General features: G+C 37.2%; 1 protein-coding gene and 1 non-coding gene across 7 annotated transcripts in view; both read left to right on the forward strand.

Annotated features, from left to right (window-relative positions):
- The first annotated feature begins 4,920 nt into the window (after positions 1–4,920).
- PHF6 (PHD finger protein 6) overlaps positions 4,921–25,949 on the forward strand; it is a 52,459-nt gene continuing 31,430 nt past the window's right edge. For 2 of the 6 annotated variants that reach the window (XM_032620003.1, XM_032620004.1), the window contains exons 1-5: positions 4,921–5,099; positions 9,013–9,196; positions 9,433–9,534; positions 22,970–23,103; positions 23,370–23,413. In XM_032620003.1, coding sequence (XP_032475894.1) covers positions 9,059–9,196; positions 9,433–9,534; positions 22,970–23,103; positions 23,370–23,413 — 418 coding nt within the window. In that variant the 5' untranslated portion in view covers positions 4,921–5,099; positions 9,013–9,058. The remainder of the gene's footprint in view (positions 5,100–9,012; positions 9,197–9,432; positions 9,535–22,969; positions 23,104–23,369; positions 23,414–25,949) is intronic. The other 4 variants (XM_032620002.1, XM_032620005.1, XM_032620007.1 and 1 more) reach the window with 3 other exon arrangements.
- Positions 23,545–23,651, forward strand: LOC116748213. Its single transcript, XR_004348224.1, has one exon. It is a non-coding gene; the product is annotated as a U6 spliceosomal RNA (small nuclear RNA).

Raw genomic sequence — 25,949 nt, forward strand, 5'->3', positions numbered from 1 at the left:
TCCAAGAATGATATTTATCAGAATGAAGTCTCTTGGACACTCAGATGAAACTGATGACATGCCCAAGTGATAAGTTTGTTTTTTCTTGTTTTCAGCTTGATGGCTATAGGTCAGTGGTTCTCAAACTTTCGTGTCTATCACAGTCTTACCTGGGGAGCTTGCTAAAAATATAGTTGCTGGGCCCCATTTCATATCTATGCCAGAATTACTGGGGTGGGGGGCTTGGGCTGCTGTATTATTAACAAACTCTTGAGATGATGTCATTCCATTCCAATTCCACTTCTCCCTGTTCTTCATTACAGTCTCTTTCCCATTGTCCATTTTCTACTCTCTTTTCCATTGTCCATTCTCCACACCCAGCTTCAAATTGCTAAACTAGGGAAAGACATCAACACAAAGTCTCCCGAGGCCCCCATCTCCTCACTTAGGTACTAGGGTAGCTCCGTAGGGTGGCCAACAACAACAAAAACTAAGTAAAGGGACTTCCCTGGTGGCGCAGTGGTTAAGAATCTGCCTGCCAATGCAGGGGACACGGGTTCAAGCCCTGGTCCGGCAAGATCCCACATGCCGCAGAACAACTAATCCCATGCGCCACAACTACTGAGCCTGTGCTCTAGACCCCGCGAGCCACAGCTACTGAGCCCCTGTGCCGCGACTATTGAAGCCCACACGCCTAGAGCCCGTGCTTTCACAACAAGAGAAGCCACCGTAATGAGAAGCCTGCGCACTGCATTGAAGAGTAGCCCCTGCTCGCTGCAACTAGAGAAAACCCGGGCGCAGCAACCAAGACCCAATGCAGCCTAAAATAAAATAAATTAATTTTTAAAAAAACTTAGAAAAAACAACCTAAGTAGAAGAGCATAGGCACCAAATGCTGGTAGCCTACATTAGCAGGTAGACCAAACAGATGATATGGCAGTTAAGGGATACAAAGAATAATAATAATTGTCCTTCGTATTTATTGGAGCAAGAACTTTAATGTACGTCATTATCTGTCCTTGTGCCCCATAACAGCTTTGCAAGTAACAGTAATCTCATTTGACTTATGTATAAACAAAGGCTCAGAGAGTCAAATGAATAACCCGAGGTAACTCTGCTAGTTAGTGACAGGCCAGCAATTCAAACCCAGGTCTTCTGACTCTTATGCAGCATCTCACACAAATATATAGCATTCTATCGTTTTTCACAGAAACATTTAATATACTTAATCCATCAACTTTAAAAATAAAGAATAAAAAATATAAAATGTATCCAACATACAAAACACAAGTAGACTTCAATTCCATGTAAGTGACATTTGCTTCCTTCTGAACCAATCGTGCAAAAGTTGTCATAATTTTACAGTGGTTTATGTGATTAATTGATTAAGGTCTTTCTCCCCCACTACACCCAAATGGACCATGTCCATATTTATCTAACACATAGTAGATAAATAGGTGATCAATAGGTACTTAATGAATGAATGCATAATCCACTGGTGTTGATTACAGCTAGAAGGGAGTGAATTTAGGCGCTACGTGAATTTAGCCTTTGGTTTAGGCAGGAGCAGAAATGCTAGCGGTATCTTACACAAAAACACTGAAGATGGGGAAAAATTACTTTTTAGTTGCTGGATAGGATGAACTTGCTTGTACTAGACATAGTGATTTAAGCTCAAGGACAGGGCTAATCTAACCAGAGCAGATGCAGTTGCTAAATGGTTGTTTACAGGGTAGTGAAAGTCAAGAGACTGTATCAATTCTACAAAAAAAGAATGAGGGAAGTTTCTTAATGTGTGGTCCTCAACAGATTGGCATCAGACTATCTGGGCAGTTTAAGAAGGCAGATTCCTGGACCCAAACCTTCAGAATCCTCCGGGGTGGTGCCAAAGAATCTGCATTTTTAACAAACTTCCAAAGTTTAAGACTGGCTGGACTGGAAGGGGGTGGGGGTCTAGGACTCTGTCTAGGGAGAAGCCTGCATTTAAAAAGAGAAGAAGGGAAACCTACAAAAGAGACTGAAATAGCAGCCAGGGAGCCAGAGTCAGAGTCCATGTTACAAGACAAGGAAGGCGAAAGTTTCAGAACAAGTAAATGGCCTAAAGTGTCAAGTGTAACAGAGACATCAAGAATGAAGACGGAGAAAAGTTGTGAAGATGGGATCCAGATTTTTCTGGATCTGGACCTGTCTTTTTAAGACCCAACTCAAAACATTTCCTCCCCAGGGATGTATTTCCTGCTCCACTGGACAGAGTCCACCAAACTTTGCCGTATGTAATTCTATTATAGCATTTCACCTATTGCACTGAAATTCTGTTTTTCTTTCTCATTAGAAATACCTGTTTTTCCTTCTCATTAGACTGAGAATTCCTTGAAGGCAGGAGCTGTGTCTTACTCCTTTTCAAATGTCCAATGTCTGGCATAATACCTGGCATACAGAAAATATCTGCAAATGTCTGCCGAATGAGTGATGGGAGAGCAACGGGAGGGAAAGAACACAGTCTGGCAGTGAAGGTAGAGTCTAGCACTGAAGGTAAATGAGAGCAGGGCAATTGATGCTGCTGGAGCAGAAAATAAGTAGGGAATCAGTTCTTCCAGAGTACAGAAAAGATGTGATTAAAGCCACAGCTTTAGATTTAAAAAGCAGAAAGGACAATTCTCTCTCTGAATCTTGAAGGAAGCCAGAGAGGATGGGTGTACAAGATAAAGTAGCTTAGCTCAGATGGCCCTACTCTAAATAAGTCAGGAAGTTAAAGACTTTGCTGAGAGTGAGGTACAAAAAAAAAGCAGGATCTAGGGCCTGAAGCAAAAAGTGAAAGGAAAAGGAAGAGTGTTGGTGGAAGTGTGCTGGTGAATCAATAAGAGATGAAGAGATCCAATGCTCTATCCTCAGGCATTGTTAAGAGCACGTTATCACAATCTGACTCCTTTCTGTAGCCCTTGAAATAACAGGCTGCATCTATCAGTCATGCTAACTGGAACTGGCTACCAGACCTGGGACCTGAAACTAACTGGAGTCACTGATCTCTTCCTCTCCTGAACTCTCCCTGCACTTCCTTTCCACCGCAAATGCACGTGCTGCAGTCCATCCTCTATAGTAGCTATTTGTCTTTTCCTTGTTAGACTGTAAATAGTTGAGGGCAAAGGCTGTGTCTTATTCACTGTTGCATTGTACCTTAGCATAGTGCTTTGTACATAATAGAGGATGTCTGTACCAGGCACACACCTAATATAGCATTTATCACATCATACTGTGTTTGTTTGCTTGTCTGTCTCCCTTTATAGACCATGAGCTCAAGGTCAGGGATTGAGTTGATCTATGTCTCTCTTGTGTTTGGAACTTAGCAGCTGTGCAGATGTTTATTCAATCAAATTTTGTTAGAAGGAATGCATGGATGAGAGAATGAATAAAAGAGAGTAAAATATGGGGATTTGTGAAGAAATCTAAAAAGATGACATACTGCACAGGCACTAAATTTTGTCAATTACACAATCTTCAGTCTCATCCTGACATCAGTAAGTGTGTAAAGTTGGTGGAAAATGATGCTGGGCCTCGGGGGAGGACCTGTTTTCAAACACACTGTGAATATTTGGAATACACATTCTGGATCTTCTTATGTAAATTTCCAGCCACTCCCTTTCAAGGGTACAGGGCCTGGGTGAAAGGGCTAAGGGTGCTGCTTTATCCACCCTTATTAGGTACCTGTTCGTATGGGATACAAGGTTACATCAAACATGGTTACTGTTCCCTTGAGGATTACAATTTAATGTTGTCATTGCAGTGAAAAATAAAAAGAATGATGAAGTAGCATAGAAACAGCAGTGGATCAAAACAATGAAAATCCACTGCTTTCCCCCGCCCCCTTTTATTTTTACAGGAAAAATAGCTACTTGAAGGGCATCTTTCAAATTTCAATGGTTTGTTAGGAACTTCTTTTCTTTTCTTTTAAACCACTGGCTAGCAGTCTGTGAGCCCAGTAGAAAATAACAAAAGCTGACCCTTACATAGGGCATACTATGTGCCCAAGCGTTATTCTATGTGATTTACATATATTAACTCATTTCTCTTAACAATCCTATGAGATGGACACCACTGTGATCTCCATTTTGGATGTGCTGAAACTGAGGGACAGAGGTAATGCAACGTGCTCAAGGTCATAGAGCTAGAAGTGGGGGAGCTGAGATTCAAACCCACACAATCTGGCTTCATACATCAGAGGAAAGCACTCAGTTTAGGTGTCAGGTTTACCTGTGTGAAATATGAAGAAAATCACTTATCTTTTCTGATTATGAAAAATCTCAGAATTTATACAGGGCCTGTTATACGCCAGGGACGCTAACACACGGTTTACTGGCATTATCTCATTTCTTCCTCAAAATAAACCCGTGAGATACTATTTTTATCCCCATTTTAAAGACACAAATTTAAGGCACGGAGATGAAAAATTATTCGCCCAAAGATTGAAATCCAGGCAGACTGACTCCACTACGAGCTTCTCAGTCTTTCCTGGCAGTAAAACGAGAGAACGGGGGACCTCAAAGGGATGCCACGAGAGTACAATGAAATAATGGATATGAAAAGGCCTCGGTGAACAAGTGCAAGGGATAAGGCCTACCCACTTGAATCACTGTTGAAAACTGGTTACCCGGGGCCTCTGGCCAACGGTTTCTAGTCCCAACCCAGCCCCTTCTCCGCCCAACCCACAGCGATATCTTTGAATCTCTTTCTCTATCTCCTCGGATCCTGCCCCCAAACACTTGGCCGAGCGGCGGACCGGAGAATAGAAGGTACGCGCGCGAGCAGGAGGCGGGGCCTGCCGCCCCGATCCGTACCGGGGGTGGCTTCTGCACATGCGTTGTGGCTCTACGGCTTCAGCTGCCTCCTCGCTGCAGCCAATCAGGGCCCGCGGCGCGCTCGAGACGTATTAACGCTATGTGAGTCGTTGCGTGCGAGGGGGGCGACGTAAGGGCGCTCCGCGAGCCCGTCTGTTCTCGAATGAAAGGAAACAACCTCCGGCGACAGAACCCCGCTCCCAGGCGCTGCCGGAGAACCAAGACCGAGTTCTTTCTCTTTCCCCTCATTGGCGCTTCTCCCCTGCCGTTCGCCTCTGGGCCCCGCCGGTGAGTCCCCACGGTACCTTAGGGCCCCCCATTCTCTGCCCGGCGGGAGAAGACAAGGAGGATGGCGGTGGCCAGGCCTCCGCCCCTGCCCGTTGTTAAGGGGGACTCTTGGTGGTCTCGCTTTATTGTCAGGGACCCCAGAAGCGCCGCTCATTGAAGGCGCTTGGCAGAGAGGCTGCTGAGAAAAGTGCTTCGGAGGAGCCAAGGGAGAGGTTAGGCTTAAGCCTAGACTTCGGGGGAGGGGTCGCAACATTTAAGGAGGACAAAATACCGGGAATTTTTAGCCTTTGCCATCGCTTAGGACATATTTGGGAAGGAGGGAGACTCCCAGTTTGGGAAGAGTGAGAGGAAGAATTGTTAGGATGGCAAGAAGGGTAACCTTACGGAATGAGGAAAAACTCCGGGGTGGGGGGAATTAGGGGTGAAACTGAGATAGGAAACGAAGACTATTAGAGGGCGAACTCCTGGCGGGAGGAGGGTTAAAGAAAGTGGTAGGGTGATATTTTCCTGGATCCAGGAGGATTGGAAAAGGACAGTTAGGGGACCCTGACTTTACGACCGAAAGGAACCTGCTAAAGTGCTTTATTGGAAGATAGTTTTGCGAGTTTATCTAGCGCTTGATTAGAGGGAGATCTTGGAGTCTAGTGTGTATTGAGGAATAAATAACGGAGAGGCTCCGGTACGTTATGTGTACCATCCTTTATTATATGGACGAGCAGCACGGCATTCTTTTGAAATTTCTTCGTTTCGATATTCTGCGTGGAAGTTGAAAAATCCTTTAATTTCGAAAAACCTTTTCTTTTTATCGGCTTACTACGTAATATCAGGTCTTATTCATACAGTTCAAATTCTCTACCCTTGGGTTTGAAACAACTGGAAAATTCCTTTAGTTTCCTTTTGAATAACCGCAAAAAGCAGTGCGAAGCATGTAATAATATCGTGCAACCAAATTCAGGTGCCCTTCCGGTTCATCTCTTATTCGTTTATTTCTCTCCAGTGTAACTTTCCTGACAGAAATACTGCTTCTTGGATCATGTTTATATATTTTGATCTGTATATTTCAACTTCCTTGCGTGTGGAATTGTTTGATCTTCCGGAACTGCAGTTTTTGTTTTGTTTTGTTTTTCCGTGAAAATGGTCTTTCAGATATCAGACACTGAATGAGCTCTCGAGTTGGTTCTTGAATGCTCTCCTTGATGTTTCAGGTTATTTCCACCTTGGTGCTTTAAAGCATCTTGGAAAATCTGAAATGCACTGATTGCTCCAGCCTAACCGGGTTTTTATATTTTTTCGGACATTTAAATTATGTTTCTCACGCTGTTATCTTTGCCTCTTTATTTCTGCTTTATAACATTATCCATAATGCTATGTTTCTTTTAAGGAAAAGGTTTCATTGTTGGGTGGAAGCATCAAAGTTTGATCTCCGCATGCCCTGAAAAACCTTTTAGACTAAAATTAAAATGCCATATACTGTATGGATCATTATGAACCCCTTAATATTGGTCCTTGGAATGCCCTTATTCTCCTCAAGTAGAGACCACAAATGTGACAGCATTAGATAAAAATCTGCATTTTTATGATAAAGACATTTTTACTAGGAGTCATTGTTTCCATGATGTTCTCCACTTCATGTTTTATAAGGAGGCTGTAAAAAAAATTAGCAAGATATGCACAGATGCATTATTTGAATTTTAGTGGAAAAATCCATTTACTCATTGCACGTTGGGGAAAGTTTTTAATTGGTTTGGTGCACTTTTATGTGCGTTTCTGTTCACTTTACAAATTATATTTAAACTGATTACAGGAAAAATACACTAGAGTATTTTTGAATGCAAAATAAAGTGTACCTTTTTTTCTCTTTTAGATTTTGGGGTCTTTGATACCTAGAAAAGTAGGTTCTCAAAATTAGGATGAGAAATTTACCTGTTTATAAATGGAAAGAGGCAGGATTCAATATGGGTAGAATTTTGGGGACACCATTTTCAGAATTAATTTTAAGAATAAAAAGTGATGTTCTAATCTAGGAATTTACTTTGTCTTAAGCTGTTTTTATAGCTTATGCTAAGGTTGTACAGAAATTACACATTAAGACGTCTGTATAGATTGGATTCATAATGTGCCATCCTTTCAGCTGGCCAAGGATGACCAGGAGAAATGCTGAATACATTACAGTGCTTTCAGAGTGCTTACTGTTCATTGCACAGTAGTAAAGAAAGCTAATTTAGAACTCAAGTAGCAAATTCTGGAGCTATTTATGAATTTTGATGTTTTGCATATTTAATTCTAAAGATGTTGGCAGCTACATTCTTGATAAAGCAACTGAACACATATTTGCCTGAGCAAATGCAAACACACTTCCCCTTTTGTTTCTTTTGTTTCTCTGTTATGTTCTTTTTTTTTTTTTCTTTAATCCTAAAAGTATTTGCTGCCTGTTTTCAATCAGTTTCACAGTTTATAGCCAGTGCTATGAATACAGTACTGTTGTAAAGTATCCGATGCCATTTGGAAGAGTGAAGTATTTAAAATTGTAAATAGCCTTAAGAGTTTGTTAAACCCATCAATGCAGAGACTGTCAGGGCCTTTGAAGTTTCATTAAAGAGGAAAACCTAGATGTAAATTGCTGAGAAGACCTGTTTCTTTGTGACTTCGTGTTCAGTTTTAAGTATTTGCATTGTTACATTGTAAAGCACTGAATGGTTTGCAGCTACCACCTTGCTGGCTTCCAACTGCTCCTGTTCTTGTTGGTGAGCAAGTGCTTCTCAGAAAGAAACAGTGTAGTGTTCGTCCATTTTTTTCAACATATTTTGAAAATGTTCAAATGTATGGAGGAATGGAAAGAATTTAGTAAATGTTAACACAAAAATTTGAGATTTTATTGACTGTAATGTGTGTTGTGGTAACCTGGGTCCTGAACTGCTTAGTTATGTTGATTTGGGAAACCTACACAATTCAAATAACTGATTTTACATTTGTTTATAGTCTTCTGAAGAATCCATGTTGAGATTGATGATCTAAATCTGAAACCTTCCATGTTAGAGCTTTTCTTCCCTTTTTTTGTTTGACTATACTACCTATAGTTATAATTTGACTAAATTTAAGGCTCATTCAGAAAAATTTCCCTTTCTTTATACAGTATTACTAATTAAAGTATGAAAGTTACTACATTTAGAACACGACTGTCAGTTTGTAACTTTAATAAGCATATTTTTGGAGTAAATCTCAGAGTCAGATAATACAGTTGTTTTTATAAATGATTGGTTCCTAAAGTCTACGTTTTTGAATAGACTGGTGTAAAGCTGAATGTTTTCCTTACTTGCAAAAGGAATACAATAGCAAAAACTAATAAAGATGTATACGTGATTTTTTTTAAACTTGAAAATAATTCAACTTTTAAAAATAAGTGTTCCAAAGTCATGGTTATGTAAATTCATTTCTCATTTGTTGGATTATCAATATGTGAGCTTTAAGGAGTTGTGCAGTTATAGAATTCTGTTCACCCTGGATATTGTGTAGTTCTCTTACTAGTTTTTGCTCTGCTCTTTGTCTCCTTGAAGGGGCACCTAGCTAGCTATACATGAAAAATGTTTTTCATTAATTATGTCAGCAGATGACTATTTTAATATCATACACTGTTCGTGTTTTATTTATCCATGCAGAAATAGTTCTAATTATTTCACATGTCCCTTAATTTGAGAGCAGTTTGATTTTTCTCAGTACTTCATTAACATCTTTGTGCATATGCTGTACATTTTTTAAAATTACAGAGGTTTGAATATTAATTTGTCTATACTAAATAGCTATTTTTAAATGCATATATTAAGACCTAGGTCAAATATTAAGCAATTTATATTATTGTGTAAACTGATTTTTAAAACAAAATTAACCATTTTGTTGCCCTTCTTATTCTCTGTAGCATTTCTTGAGACATAAAGTGGCATTCTAAAGGCAATTTAAAAATCATGTCAAGCTCAGTTGAACAGAAAAAAGGGCCTACAAGACAGCGCAAATGTGGCTTTTGTAAGTCAAATAGAGACAAGGAATGTGGACAGTTACTAATATCTGAAAACCAGAAGGTGGCAGCACACCATAAGTGCATGGTAAGTATGCCCGCAGCAACCAAGAGACGTGAAACCATGATAATCTTAATAATGAATATTCCTGATTACTAAACAAAACAAAACAGCAAAACCAGTTAAACTTCTAAGAAATGGTTTCTCCCTAATGCTATGCCATTTTTACTTGAATATTTCCTTTTAAATTTAGCATCTTATTCACTGTTTCACTGTAATTTCTTTATATATGAACCTTAATTTTTTTTAAATGTAATTTATAGCTCTTTTCATCTGCTTTGGTATCATCACACTCTGATAACGAAAGTCTTGGTGGATTTTCTATTGAAGATGTCCAAAAGGAAATTAAAAGAGGCACGAAGCTGGTAAGTTGGTATTTCTGCCTCTTGAGAATAAAACTTACTTTAAGCTCATTAAGGAGGAAATTGCTTATTTTAGAGTGTATCGTGTTATTAACTGAGTGTAATTTTTTTAATTGCAGTCTTATTTTTTTCCCCCAAATCAGCAAATTGCAAGGCTAGGTTTAACTTATTTGTTAATCAGTGAAAAAGGGGTGAATCAATATGTTTATTATCCATTTTTTTTCTTTTCAAAAAGAATTAAAATCTTCTTGGAGGCCATGTTGACTTACAAAACAAGCAGTTTGCTTAATTTGAATGTTTCATATGTTAAAGTCTTCATTCACGTATATTTTGATAATTAAAATTCTGAAATGTTTTCATTTCCCCTTAATAAAGTAATTGTGATCATTACAAATGAAGATGACAGAACCCTTTCAACAGGAAAATGTTAGTAGTTGCTGCACAACGTATTTTACCATGGTTCAGCTATACAACACAGCATTTCTGACTTTGGATAACTTTTGGTGAATCTTACAGTTTTTCTGAAGCTGTGCTAAGTGTAATGTTCCTACAGTTGTCTTCACTACCAAGTAACCAGTTTGGCAAGATACTGTATTGCTCTGTTGGAGAGGTAGTGTCGTCTCTGTTGCTATTTAATACATTATGCTTTACATTGAGACAGTGTCTTCTCATTTGGTTATTTTTCTCCTCTGAGCTCTTTATTGAAATTACATCTGTAAATGTACCTTCAGTAGCTACACTATCAAGTGTTTCATTATTTTAAAGATGGGTTTGGCAGAACATATATCTATGTTCTTAGGCACTAAGTAATCTCATATTTCGTAAAGAATCTAATGGGAAAGGGGGGGCTATCTTTTTTTTTTTTTTTTTTTGTGGTACATGGGCCTCTCACTGTTGTGGCCTCTCCCGTTGTGGAGCGCGGGCTCAGCGGCCATGGCTCACGGGCCCAGCCGCTCCGCGGCATGTGGGATCTTCTCGGACCCGGGCATGAACCCGTGTCCCCTGCATCGGCAGGCGGACTCTCAACCACTGCGCCACCAGGGAAGCCCGGGGGCTATCATTTTGATGTCAGGAATAATCTATTTTGAAAAGTAGTCAGTTTTCTAGTATTAGTTAAAAAAAGAAAAAGAAAAGCAATATGAAGAAGTTCAAAGATAACATTTGAGATTTGTTTTAAGGATATAAATAGTCTCAAACCCTAGAATCAGTATTGGCACAAATGGGAATTCAGAGGTCAGACAGTTTTTGTTGTAGTGAGACCTTAACTGTGAAAATGTTTATATTCCCCACCCTCAAAACTGTAGATAGCAATAGAGTGCTGCATTTTTTAAAAAATGCGTTTTTTTTTAATTTGGTGGTTTTAGATTTCTTCATGTTACTGTGGCTTGCTGAGTTTTGAGAACCAGAGCAGTTATGTTTTTATTTCCTAGTCCTTAAAAACAACTTTGGGTACAAAGAAAGAATACTATTTACTTGAAGCTAGTTGTACTGTAACCCTTATCACCCCATTATTTATTCCTTGGCATTATGAATATTCCTGGAAAATGCATCTACATCCTGACTTGTTAGCATTTTTGTTATTTGACATGGCTGCTCTCGTCAGAACAGGAGCAGTTTTGGTCCCTGATGTTACTGTTATTAACAAATGCAGTGCCTAGTTTTATGTGAAGCAGCAGCATACATCTGGCAGTATTGCTGAATTCAATGGAGATTTAATATATTTGTACCTGTTTGTGCAGAAAGCATCAGAACTTTGTACAGATTTCACTATTATAAATGGTTTTGATTAATTTTTAATGGTATGGTGTAGGGAGTTAATTTTTTTGCCCAAGTGTAGTGAGTTATAAATAACTAAGCTTGTTCCTTGATCTAGGGAGTAGGACAGTATTGGAGGTTAAGACCACAAGCTTTAGTAACTAACTAGCTGGGTGACCCTGGGCAAGTTGATTTACTTCTCTACACCATGTTTTCTTCGCCTGCCAAAAGGAGATAACGGTAGTACTTGCCTTCCAGGGATATTGTGAGAATCAAAAAAGAGACGATACAGGATTTAGCATGGTACCTGGTACATGGTTAAGACTTGATAAATGGTAGCCCCTGTTGTAGTTATTGTTCGTAAGTAATAATAAGATCCTGCTAATATTGTTGTAGGCTAATGAAAAGGATGCTGGGCTGGGAATTCATGAGGCCTGTTTTTAAATAACTGCCATTGACACATTATATAACTTAGGACAAGTCGCCAACAGTAAACGGATAATGCTGTATCACTGCTTACTAAGCACTAAAGAGTGCTATAAGAGATATAAAGAGTTACCTTAGGAAAGGTGGGTTTTTTCTTTTTTCTTTTCTTTTTTGGCTGTGCCGCATGACTCGTGGGATCTTAGTTCCCCGACCAGGGATTGAACCTGCGCCCTTGGCAGTGAAAGCTTGGAGTTTTAGCTAGTGGACCACCAGGGAATTCCCTTAGGAAAGGTGTTTTGTAGGCATTTTGAGGCTGTGGGCATCCAGCATTGAGGAATAGTGGCAGAAGGAGAGAACTTTTGAGCCAGGTATATAATTTTGCTCCCTTTCCTTCTCTTAAAATGTCAGAATTTAAATAATTTACATAGGGGCTAGGACTGGAGTAGCATTTGTATGTTTAATTTTGAAATAATTTTTAAGTCGCCTTTTAACCTTTAGTTTTGTCCCTTCCATTACATCATTTTTATGTGAAGTGCTATCAAGTAACCAAAATTCCAGATTTTGGTTTTCTTATTTACTTTTCCCTTTGTAGATTTGTCTAAGCAATAAAAGGGCCATAAATCAAATAGAAAGGGAGAAAAAAAGTGAAGAGTTTCATGTAAGTAGGTAAGCTACGTGTAAACTAGATAATCAGTTTCCATAATTGACTTTTTAAGGCATTTTATCCTGTGAGTCTGCCCTGGCTCCTGCTCATCTAGATTTTAGGTGAAAAGTGGGTCATGAATTCCCGTTGAAAATAATGAAAAACAGGAGTGCTGGTCCGTGGGTGCTTTTAAGGCAGGTTCCAGTCTGTATCTCGTGCTGGCTCCAGAGGTTCTCACTTGCCCCAAAGAAAAGTATAAAGAGAAGAGTCTGGGGTTTGAGGTGAAAGTGTACAGGCGGCCAGATGGGTCAGAGTCTTGAGAGGATGGGAATTCACAGTAGAGCAGGAGGTATGTATGGGTGGCAAGTGTGTTCTTGCTGCCATAGGCCATTTTCCAAGATTTTCATGTCAGCCACAAGGATCAGGGAGGAAAGCCATTCCGCACGAACATATTCATCTCTTTTACATCACCTTTAAGCACCAAGATGGACCAGGAGACATTTGCCAGCCTACTAAGGTTTTTATAATTTGAGACTCTGTTTTTGCAATTAAGACAGATTTTTTTTTTCCAGAATGGTTTCTAGTTCCTCTTGAATTCATATGTGGAGACACCACATCTGTACCATCTACGCTTATTCTCCAGCCATCTAGCCAAGAAATGCAAATTTCCAAGTAAGATTATGAGTTATCATTGCTGTTTTCATTTTGTTTAAGGAGACACTTGAGTATATTTGAAGAACATACTCTCTTGCTGGATGAAACTAGGTGGTGAGACCATTAAGAGTATCTACATCGGGGGAATTCCCTGGCAGTCCAGTGGTTAGGACTCGGCACTTTCACTGCTGGGACCAGGGTTCGATCCCTGGTCAGGGAACTAAGATCCCACCAAAAAAAAAAAAAAAAAAAAGGAAAAGAAAAGAAAAGGAGTATCCACATCAGATAGTTACTGTTAAAATTGGTACCTGTGTCACATATATCACAGACTCTAGGAACAGAAGGAGTTGAGAGGCCATTTAGTTCACTTTCCTTCCCCTTAGGCAAGATTACCTAAAAGCCATGTAACATAGATTTTTTTGTCTATTTTATTTTAAATATATCAAGAAATTGTGAGTCTACCCAAGCAACCTGAAACAGGACCAGTATTATATAACACTCTTCACAGTTGTGAAATTCATCCTCCTGTATAACTCAAGTATCTCACTTAAGTTAGAGTCATTTATTCTAGGTCTGCCTCTTTCCATTAAAGGAAATATTTGGTTTTTTCTATATTAAAAATGAAAAGTCCTTCATAAACTTGATGACTATCCTCAGGTCATTCCTTAACTTTCCCTTTTTCAAACTAAATTTTACTCACATGTCTTAAGAAATCCTTTGAACATTTTTCCTGCTTTTTTCAGTAGCAGAAATAGCTAACATTTATTGAACACTTAATATGTGCTAGGAGCTGGGCTAAGTACTTTAAATACATGAACCTTTTTAATCCTTACAGTCATATTGTGAGATAGGAAGGTATTCATTCTCACTTTACAGATTAGGAAACTGAGGCTCAGAGAAGTAACCTGACTGTGGTCATATAGCTAGTAAGTGGCAGAGCTGGAATTTGAATCCAGGGCCAGTTAACTCCAAAGCCAGAACTCTTACTCTCTAGGTTATACTAGACTGCCTTTTAAGCTACCTAACCAAAAATCACATCTTAAAAATTGTAATGATTAGAGCTTAGAAGTTTTCAAATAAAGATGGAAATAGTACTGAATTTAGGACATAATCAGACTCCTATTAATATATTCTGTTAATATCATTGTTTTGGGGACAAAAATCCTACATACATACTGTGTAAGAATATGCCAAGTCTCTATTGCCCTCAAGATACCTTTTGTAGCCTCTGAAAATAAAAAGACAAATTTTACATAGTGTTTAGTTTATTTACTCAGTACCAGTAGAGTGCTTGGCACCCCAAACAGGGTGTCTCATTTTGAGAGTTCATGATCTAGATATTGGGCATGCCATGAATCTGCATACATGACAATTTACAGATACACCTTTTTATTCTGTGCGGGAGGGGTCTTGCCAATTTAGGTGGTTAAGACTACTTCCTAGAGATGGTAAGTTTAAAAAAAAAAAAAGGATGAGTCCATGAAATAGGTTAACTATAACAGAATGGGTCATTGAGACTGGCAGTAATGGATTAGAATTGAGAAAGGTGGGATGATTACAGGGTCTTCAAACATTAGACAGGAATTTCAACTTAGATAGGAGGGGTAAAGCAGGATTTTTCAGGAGACAGGTGATACACAGTAGTCATTGTGGAGGATGAAGTATAATAATGGCAGCATATTTGTCTGCTGTACATAGATGTCCTGCAGGCATCTTAAACTCGACCAGTATTTATCATCTCCCTACCCTGAAACCAGATTCTCTTTCTGAATCATTTACCTTCAGTTCTTCCTTCTTCCACATCAGTCACATCGATTCTACTTCTGGGATGTCTCAGCCCTCTTGTCTTTCTTACTGCGACCCTGTATCCAGTCTTTCTCTTCCCATCCTTCCAACATACTGCTGGTATTTACTTGATCTCTACTTTTATAACCTAGTATCACTCACTTCCTGACTCCAAACCTTTACTGATTCCTTACTGCCTACAAAATAATATCTGCCCTTCAGAAGCCGTACCTTAACCCACTTTTTCCATTCCTAATGTCATCCCCTCTCCTCTCGGTTTCCCAAGTATCCTCTGCTTGTCCCCATATCTGTGCATGTACAGATGTTATTCATCTCCTAGCTGCCTCTCAGAACTTCTGTCTGTTTTTGAGTCTAACTCAACCTTCACCTCTGTCATAGAGTTTAACAATATGCATTGTATTTGTTACACGTGCGCAAGCCATTCTTCTCCACTGTGTTGTGAACTCTGGGAGAGCAGACTGTATTTTCTTTGCCCAGCATAGGATTAAGTGGGGGAAATGCATGGAAAACACTTAGCCTGATGCTTGGCGTATCATTTGTGCTCAGTTATACTCTAGTAAGTGGGCACTCATTAACTGTTGGCTGAATTTGAAGGAGGGAAGGGCTTCAATTGGATGATAGTGTGAAGCTTAAATAATGGGCTAGGTGTAAACTGACCACGGAAGTAATAGTATAAGCATAAAATTCCTGTGTTTTGGTTAATCAGTGTTTTAGTGTTGTTTGCAGCTCTAGCAGTTTGAAGAGGAAGGAGAGATATCTAGAGGGAAAAATCAGGTTGGTTATTTGTTCAGGATGGTGGAGAGCTGTGTATGCCTCAAACAAGGGTGTTTTCATGTTTCTTCAACCTTCACTCTACCAGTAGGGTGTTAAATTTTTGTTGTTTTCCTCAGGCATTGTATTCGTCAAGGCCTCCATCTAGATTCTAGAAATCATCTGTCTGTCCATTTATCAGACACTTAATTGGGTGCCTACTTTGTACCAAGCACAATGCTAGACACTTTGTATGCAATCATGAATAAATGTACTTTAGCCTTAGAAGTATGTAAAGAATGCCACAGGGGAGCTGGGAGAGAAGACCATAATTAATTTTACCTGAGAAGTCAAAAGACTTCATAGAAAGTGACATTTGAAGTGTGTTCCACTGGGAAAATGATGCTGTAGAACTCAAAGGGGGAAGAGTTTCAAGGAGGAGGAAGTACTTTTGACAAGTATTAAATGAATATTAAATGCCAGTGCTATTTAAAGTAGAGTGTGTGTGGCTTATTTGGCATTCAGTAAGGGTAAAATGGAGCACCCAAAGTATATAGAACGCAACCACTGCTTACTACATACAAAGAAGCAGAAGATGCCAGGTAATTAATGGTGCTACCAAATCCTTAGAGCACTGGTACTTAACCAACTATTAAACCAGAAAGGGGTGTGGGTGGGTTGCAGATAGGTATTTTCTGAAAAATATTCCCAAGTGATTTTTGATGAACATTCTCCGTTACGGACCATTGCCTTAGGACAGGGGTTGGGACACTTTGTGTAAAGGATCAGATAATAAATATTTAAGGCTTTGCTAGCCATATTGTTTCAGTTGCGGTCACAGACTATACACAAAGAAGTGAACATGTCTGTGTGTCAGTAAAACTTTATTTATGACAACAGGTGATGGGCCGAATTGGGCTTGCAGGATCCTTGCCTTACAGTATTTTGGGGGGAAAACAGGTACATTTTTTCCTGAAGATTTGTTCACTGGCTTCGTTGTCATCTGTGTAACTAAGTGTACATGCATCATGAATGTATTCGTGTAAGTGTGAATTTTTTGAAAGCTCATTATGGCATGCAGATTAATTTAAATGTGCGCAGATACTTTACCTGTCGTTTATATAAAATGAACTTTGTTTTACTTTGGAGGTGATTAAGGAGAATGAATGTGAGGCCAAAGAGAAACTTCAGATCTAATGATGGAGAAAATCAGGTCTTTGACTATTACTGAATAAATTAATTTTTTAAAAATTCACAAATTTTTTTCCTTTGCCTTCATTGAATATTGGTACTTCTTTGTAATTGAGAATACTGTAAATTTATGTCATTATATAATCACTTCTCGCTTATTTGTGCTAATGGAAGAGAACCCAAACCAGTAGTATAAAATAATCTATGTCTGGTTTTGGGGGGATGTCTTGGTACTTATTTGAGCATGGATTGTAGTTGGTGTTCTTCACAGATTAAGTATAGTAAGCAGCGTGGCACTTTAGAGTACCCTCAGCCTGAAAGACCTACATCTTAGAAGAGCTTAAACAAAAAGATCTGAGCTCAGAAAAACCCTGAATCTTTCAGATGAATAAAACAAACTTCAAAAGCTCCGATAAGATAATTTTATATTCCTCATAATGATGATTCATAAAGTTGGATGGAGTTGGAGTATGTGATATTGAGAGCTAGGTCAGGAGACTAGGTTAAGTAAGAGCTTGACAGGCTTACTTGCCCTCTGATTTCCAAAAGACTTCTGAAATTATTTATTCAGTAACTGCTTAGAATTATCTATTACTTTAGTAAAAAACAAGTGCTTTTCAGTAGCCCTGTTTTTTAGAAGCACTTGGAATTTAAGGTCCTAATCTATCAAGTCACTTTTCAGTGACTTTGACAGCTTTCAGATTTCATTTTTGCTTTCTAGCTTTCTACTTAGACCTAATTATTTTATTATATAACCCTTATTAAGAATATTTTATTAAGTTTGTATTTTTTGAGACCTTCTTCAAAATGCTGTATATATATATTTTTTAATTGTAGCTGTAGGATAAACCAGAAACAGTTATGAGTTCATGTTCCACCTTTCCGGGCAGTGGTAATTTTTTTTTTAGGGGTTTTTAACAAATCAAGTGGACAGCATCTGCTAACCAGATAATTCAGAGGTTACTCTGTTTTCTGACTGTGTTGGATATGTGAGGTATTACTCTATATAAAGTAATGAACCTGGAGTTAGGAGCATTTTTTAGGCAGCTCTGAAAACTTGCCCCAACCGCACTGTCCTCCATTCTAGTTTTAACCGGAGGTAGTGTTTTCTGTTATTAAAAATAACACAGAATAACAAACACCAGTGTAAGGTGAACTACTCTCACTTTATTTTTGTCTCGTTTCTCCTGTGAAAATATCCTAGGTACCCTATTCCCAACTCCCAAGTGCTTTTTTTAAAAAGATTTTTTGACCTGGACCATTTTTAAAGTCTATTGAATTTGCTACAATATCGCTTCTGTTTTATGTTTTTGGCCCCGAGGCATGTGGGATCTTAGCTCCCCAACCGGGGATGGAATCCGCACCCCCTGCATTGGAAGGCGAAGTCTTAACCACTGGACCACCAAGGAAGTCCCTCTGATTTTTCTTTGTTTTGCTTTTGTTTTTTTTTCCTACAGACTTTTTTTTTTTGAAACCTCTTTCATTCTCTGTGCATTTGTAGCAGTTTTCTTGCAGCAGGTATCTTGAGAGTAGTAAGTACTTGGCTGTGAGAATTTATATTTATACACTGGTGGTCAGTTACTGACATGCATAGTAGATATACAGCAGTTAAGCTGAGCAAGCTAAGACTTAGAGCTTTTCCCCAAGAGCCTTCTCTTTTCTGCCTGTCCTAGAAGTTGGCAATCTCATTTGTTTTGCCTTGTCTCTGTCTGTGGTCTTAGTTGAGTTTTCCCTGAGCTTCCCCCATAGCAACTAAGAAAGCAGTATTTTTCCTTTTATTACTTAAGACTTCTTCCTTTTGCAAAGTGAATTTCAGTCCTGGCCTATTTCAGTTGACTGAGGAGCAGGTATGTCCCAGCCTCTGTCTTCTGTGGGACTTTAGCTAAGTCATAGTCCTTTCAGTTCCGTTTGTCTCCTCTCATGCGTGACTTAGTTCCTCTTTCGTCTGTGGATCAGCTCCTTGAGACTCTGCTTGTGGGGCACAACTTAATCTTAACATAGTAAAGCTTCACAGACAGTAGAACCCTGGTTACCAGGGGCAGGAGGGGTGGGGGAAATGGGAGATGTTTGTCAAAAGGTACAAAGTTGCAGTTATGTAGGATAAATAAGTCTAGAGATCTTCTGTACAGCATGATGACCGTAGTTAATAATACCCTATGGTATCCTGGAAATTTGTTGAGAGTGGATTTCTGGTGCTTGTACCACATGCACTAAAAAAATGGCAATTATATGAAGAGATGGATATGTTAATTAGCTCAACTCTAGTAATCATTTCACTATGTATATGTATATTAAAACATGGTGTACATCCTAAATATATATAATTTTATTAACATTTTTTAAAAAGATAGTATGATATGCAAACATCTATAAGAGTCTCTTTTTCTAATCTCCCCATTTTGGAAGAAGTAATTGATTTTTGAAATTTATTAGGTCTACTAGGTAGCAAACCGAATAGAGGAATAAAAGTAAAAGAAAAATCATTAACAACAAAGAAAATTTCACCTCTATTTAAAGAACTTGAAATCAGGGTATAGGCAGGATAAGCTGAGAATTGACGTTTATACCTATATTGAAGAAAGGAAGTTGGCCTTCAACAGAATATTTGATATGTGGGACAGACCTTTTTTCAGGGAGGAGGAAGTCCGCCATTGTCCTTGAGAAATGTGTTCCTGTCAGATTAACTTTGATTTGCCCACATGGAGAGCAACCTGGCTACAGTGCAAGCATGACACTCGTTCTGCTGAGGGCCCAGTAGGGCCTGTGACAGATTGGAGGGCAAATAAATGTTTTGTGTAAAGAGGGATACAGGATAACATCACTCAGGTCCAACCAACTGGTGCCTTGCTGTGTCAGGGGGGCCCGTTTTCCTATTATTCTACTTCTTTTTCGATAGAAGTCCTCTTTGTTTTATTTTCCATAATACTTTTTTTTTAAAGAAAAGTATACTAGCCACCTATCTATTTTCTCAACTTCCTTAATTTTCTTTTTATCTCTTCTTGATTCTCTCTCCTCATTCTGTGTCCCTTCAATTGGATTGTTCGCAATTCCACCTTTCCAAATCAGACTTTTAAAATATTTTTAGATGTATTTTAAGATAATTATGTCAAGTCTGCAGGTATTAGAAACGTGAATGAGAAAAAAATATGCCATATGATATTAAAATCTTCAATAACAGAGTAACCTGAGTTTCTGTAGTTAACTGGTTATACTTTGGGCAGATTTGAATTTATAACCAGCCAAAGCACGTTTTGATATATTTTGGACATTTGGTTTCCTTCTCATTCTCTATAATTGAGTACTACATGGTAAGTCACAGTGTTTGTCTTCCAAAAAACTCGTTCTAGAAGCATTTGACGGATAAAGTCTATACATTTATAAAGATAAATTAGTCATACAAGGAAGTAAAATGGTAAGAGCCAAAATGAATACTCTATCTTAAGTCCCATAGGCGTTCAAGTAAAAAGAATTATTTCAGGTGTTGCAATATACTAGTGATGTCTTGAACACAGTAGTGTTCCCATTCTGTATTCATAGGTACACAAGCAGATATACATTTTATATTTAGTTTTATTATGGACACTTTTTTGGTATTTTCTTAGTACTTTGCCAGAATTTCATATACAAGCAGAAATACCTGCTTGTGTATGAATGCTGCATAAAATAGATCCTGTGAATTCTAATTAAGAAAAATTCCTACTCCTAGCCTGAGAAGAATCTTCCACTCTCTGAAAACATTTTTATTGGGATATCTTCCTCTTTCTTTTCTTCCTTGAGATAAACTGACAAAATAAAAGTGAGAATAAGCTTTTTCTCACTTAAAATTTTTTTATTTGTTCTGAGTTGCTGTAGTTAACTGGTTCTACTTTGGGCAGATTTGAATTTATAACCAGCCAAAACACATTTTGATATATTTTGGGCATTTGGTTTCCTTCTTATTCTCAGTAAACTGAGAGATGGGTATTGAAATCATTTGCTAGAGTATTTCCAATGGTTTTTAAATAATTTTTTGTAATTTCCCCTTTGTAGAAAAATCAGAAAATATATGAAATGATGAAGAAGAAAACCAATCACACACAGATAGTCACTCAGCATTTTGCTATGTTTACTTCCACCTATTTTCAGAGTATATGTTGTAAACATAATTAGCATACCTAACTCTGTATCCTGCTTTATTTTTTCACTTAATGTTATACATAAACCTTTTCCCATGCCATTAAAATGTTTTTGAAAAGAGTAAAGAACATTCCTACATATGGTTGTACTGTAATTTATTTAAACATTTTTCAGTGGTTGTTTTCCACAGGTGGTTTTACATTTTGGGCTATTCCAACTCTGCAGTGAACATGATTGCATATAAATCGTTTAAGTATGATTTATTTTGTAGACTAGATTAATTCAAGGAAAATTACTGGGTCAGAGAGTATAAACTTTTAATAAGTTCTAAGATAAATAAGGCAAGTTGCTGTCCAGAGAGTATGCCAATTTCCAGCAGTATCTGAGAGTGCCCATCTCACTGTGTTTGCCAGTGCCGAGCCTCTACAGGATTTTTAACAGTACCTCTCCTTTTATTTTTGCTTGCTCATTGAACTCAATAATTTTTTTCAGAATGTACCCATGCAAACACATTTTCGATGTAATTTCAAAATGAGCTACTTGCAGTACAGTTCTTAATGAAGTAATGGTAATGTTAAATTTATTAAATTAAAAACCAAGTGACAGTATGTACAAAATTACATAGAAAAATACTTTCACGTAAGCATGGCAACACTGTAATGGTGTCTACACTTGGTGAGTATGAGTGATCTTTTAATTTTCGTTGTGCTCTTCGTTTTTTCCACAATTTCTGTAAGTCTATGATTTTTTTGATGAGAAGTATAATTTACTAAAATAATAGAACCTCGTAAATAAGTTGTAGTAGAAATGCTCCACCTCCTCAAGAATTTATAAGCCACCCAAAAGCATTTAACAGCTTTCCCTGCTTGATAATTTGGCAGTGTTTCTTTTTACAGTATTGCTTTGAAGTTTCTATATTTATTTAAGGAAGTGGTGTATTTCTTTCGCATTAATAATGGGCACTGGCCATCATGTTTTCTGGGAAGTACCTGTATTGAGAATGTTTGTTTCTGACTTACATAGGAGTCTTTTTTAAATGATAGCTTGAATGAGAGGTTGAGTGTTTGACTTGCTTAGAGAAATGTAAGGTAATTTATTAGAATTTACATTAGCCTCTTGGTACACTAAAATTGCTTAGGAGCCAAGTAATGCAAAAATTAGGATGTTCTTTATGTTAAAATTAATCAAGAGGAAGGAGAACAGTTCCAAATGAGGCATCTAGCAACAAAGAAACAAATGAACAGATTTTAAGATTTACCTTACTGTGAATTTATTTTTGCATGGCATTTATAGCTTAGGAGACAGCCTGATTAAAAGTCCACTCAGTACAGTATACTATGATATGTTAATCAAAACCACTAACAGTCATTGTTATGTACTTTTCTTAAAGAATTTGTTTCTAAATTTAGACATGAGCTAGTTAAACAGTATGAATTATCCAATAAAGTCAGAAGGTAAGGTATATTAAAATATCTTGAAAGAATCTGTTTTATCTACTTCCTTGAATTCATAATGTGAGAGGTAAGTAGCAGATTAAATTAAAATAGATGAGCATGTTTTCACAATCAGTTTGACATCACAAAATATTTTTAGGGCTCGAGGTATTTGAAAATCTACCTAATGCTTTTATCTTCTCTCCTTCCCTCACTTGAAATTGATTTTACCAGGTTCCCAAATAGTATGTGAGTTTTTTTCTAAAAATTCTCATTGATAAGTGGAAATGTGAAAGAAAATTTTTTCTGGAATGAGCCATTTTCTCCAGTTACTCATTTCCAGGAAGATCTGGATTGTGAAAAGGTCTACAGCTTACATTCCTGATTTGCAACATTTCAGATTTTCTCTTAACCACAATGAACCAATAGATATTAATAATATTCCATTAATTTTGTCATAGTTTAACATGGGAAAAAATACTCCCAGTAGAATTTGATTTGAATTATTTCTAGGTGAGAAAACAAGAAAAGTAGCATTATTAGTTACAGAACTTTTCAATAACCAATTTGTTTTCCTTGACAGAGATTTGATATGCCTCTAACCTGATTTCATAGCCATAGCAAAATCACACACTAATAATATTATTTTATTGTTTTCCTGTAGATGTGTTCTTTGTGCCATTGTCCTGGAGCTACAATTGGTTGTGATGTGAAAACATGTCACAGGACATACCACTACCACTGTGCATTGCATGATAAAGCTCAGATACGAGAGAAACCTTCACAAGGAATTTACATGTAATTATTTAACTTCTCTTTCAGTTTTTTTAAAACAGTCATACTTTCTTTAGGCCTTTGTAAAAATTTGTTCCCATTTCAAAGCATTTCATCATCATCATAAAGGGTGTTTTTGGTAGGGAATTTAATGCTTAGAGAAATGGCATAGAAAGTTTAATGATAAGGTTTTTGGAATCCAGCTTGTGAATGGGGTGAAGTGTACTGCTCATTCTTAATTTGAAAAATGAATTTGGTTTGTTTACTTTTAATTTCTTCATTTTTTGTAGGGTTTATTGCCGAAAACACAAGAAAACTGCACATAACTCTGAAGGTACGTTATTCAGCCACTTTTCAATTTCAAGAGGAAATTTGAGTAAAATATGAGTGAATTATACTATATTGACTTTTACCACAAGACATATCTCAATATTGAATACATTTTGAAGAATTAAAAGCATTCGGGTGCTTTCTTCAGTAGCACATATACTAATATTGGAACGATACAGAGAAGATTAGCATGGCCCCTGTGCGAGGATGACACACAAATTCGTGAAGCGTTCCATATTTTTCACAACATTGTAAATCATCTATACTTCAATTAAAAAAAATAGAATGCTTAACCCAGTTCCTACAGAGATTCAAAGCCTTTTGAGAGCAGTTTTATTATATCTGTAAATTAATTCCCTTTTTATTCCTATTATTAAGATTTATAACTAAGATATTTAAGTATAGAGAACACGTTCTGTTCGCTTTTAAGTTTAAGCCCTATAAAAATTATTCAAGTTAGGAGTGAACCATTATGAGGGGGAAAAAAGAGAGAGAAGCATTCAGATAAACTAATGTACATAGTGAAAAAGATCTGAATTTTTAAGAAAACTTTTACCCCAAAATTCTTACGAAGAGTATGTTGAGAATGTATTTATCTTTAGGGGGAAATGATGCTAGTGGTTACAGATTTCTGTGTTCAGGTTAGGATGTTAGTAGATTGTAAAGGTAATAATTAGAAACCTTGCTACTGTCAGATAAAGAAAACGTGAACTGGGGATACTAGTGCATTTTGTGATAGACAGGCTTTCTGTTAAATTTTTATTCCCATTGTAGTACTTCTTTTTCTTAATACAGACATGTTCATAAGAGGTAATCACTTTTAAAATACAAAGTTTTAAAATTGTTTTATAGTTTATTTCCACTTAAATTTATACAAAACCAGGATAGTCATGTTCATGTATAGTTAGCCAAGCTGTAGTTGGTCTTTAAAAGGTATGGGAAAGTTCTCAAATTGAATTCTGACTTGTTTCAAACCTTTTCAAACAGACGGTTTTGATACTTTTACTAGCAATATAAAAAGGCTTAGATTTAATCTGAGATTGTTCTATCCTTCCATTTAGATTAGAGATCTTTAAAGTTTTTGTTAGCTTCTGAGAACGTGTTGCTTAGAATTAAGAATGGTTTGAGCCTGTTGTTTTAGGAAGTTGTTGCTTTTATAAAGACTTACTTAGTTATCAGTGTTAGCATATTAAAATTTGTGGCCCTTTTTTGATCTCTTAGATCTTGGTTTTATAATTCAAAATAGTATTGTTTCCCCTTCAGGACCAGATTAGTCTAAATACCTTAGAAGTGCTGGTTAAAAATTCAGTGTTTAGCAAAAACTTGTCATTAAGGTAAACATATTGGACAAATAATAAGAACAGAATGTTTTTGAGGTGATAAAGTACAACTGATAAACTTTATAGTGTTTTCCTTCAGTTTTTTCCTCACTTAATTCTGTAATTGAATTGAAAAACCTTTCATGAAAGGTTAAGAGTAAGCTTTCCCACCTTTCATTGCTTCAGGTTTTAACAGCGGATTTATTTGATTCTCTTCACAATTGTAGTGAGCATATATGAAAAGGCAAGGATTGAGACTTAATAATCTGACGAATACAAGTGTGTCAGCATACTGGGGCAGGATATTTGAGGGTGGCAACAATGATTAATATAGTCATCTCCCCTTTTATTCCCTCAGTTTCTGAGGCTGATAGTACCATCTAGTGGTAGAGATATGTCAGTGCAGACTACATAAAAATAATTTTGACCACCTTTTTGCTTTGAGAAACTTTTTAATGAGGAAGATCTAAATTCATGCTTTTCAGGAGGGCTTTCCGTTTTTTTAAAGATTTTTTCATGTGGACCATTTTTAAAGTCTTTATTGAATTTTTTACAATATTGCTTCTGTTTTCTCTTTTGGTTTTTTGGCCCTGAGGAATGTGGGATCTTAGTTCCCCGACCAGGGATCAAACCTGCATCCCCTGCATTGGAAGGTGAAATCTTAACCACTGGCCTGCCAGGGAAGTCCCAAGAGGACTTTTCTTTCAGTATAGCTGGCAGGAATACTACAATTCAAATTTGTGATACGACTGATTTGAATTTTGGGTTCAGTGTATAGTTTGGCAGCACATTTGGGTTCCTTGTATTATTGACACATGTAGTATGTTTATACTCATCTTGTAGAACTTGAAAGGATAATATTACAGTTTAAAAGTATGACAGAGTTCCTGTTTATTGAATTTTGACTTTTATCACATTCATCTAGCTTGAATTTATTAGATATTGAATGCTTTGTCAGAAACAGAGCTTCCAATTATTTCATTATTCTAATGGGAAACATATTCTACTTTATGATTGTAATTTATGTTGGGGGTTTATAGGATTGTATTTCAGGGACTGTCTTTGAGAATTGTATGGCACTAATCTATACAGCAAAGAGGAATCGATACCTTTGGCGATTTCTTGATCGTTTTTGCCATTTGTGGCTCAGTGCCTACTTTGCTAATACTTAAAATGATAAATACTATGTAATTCAGTCTGTCATGTTAGCTTGATATAACA

The sequence above is a fragment of the Phocoena sinus genome, chromosome X (assembly GCF_008692025.1).
Source record: "Phocoena sinus isolate mPhoSin1 chromosome X, mPhoSin1.pri, whole genome shotgun sequence".
Lineage (NCBI taxonomy): Eukaryota > Metazoa > Chordata > Mammalia > Artiodactyla > Phocoenidae > Phocoena > Phocoena sinus.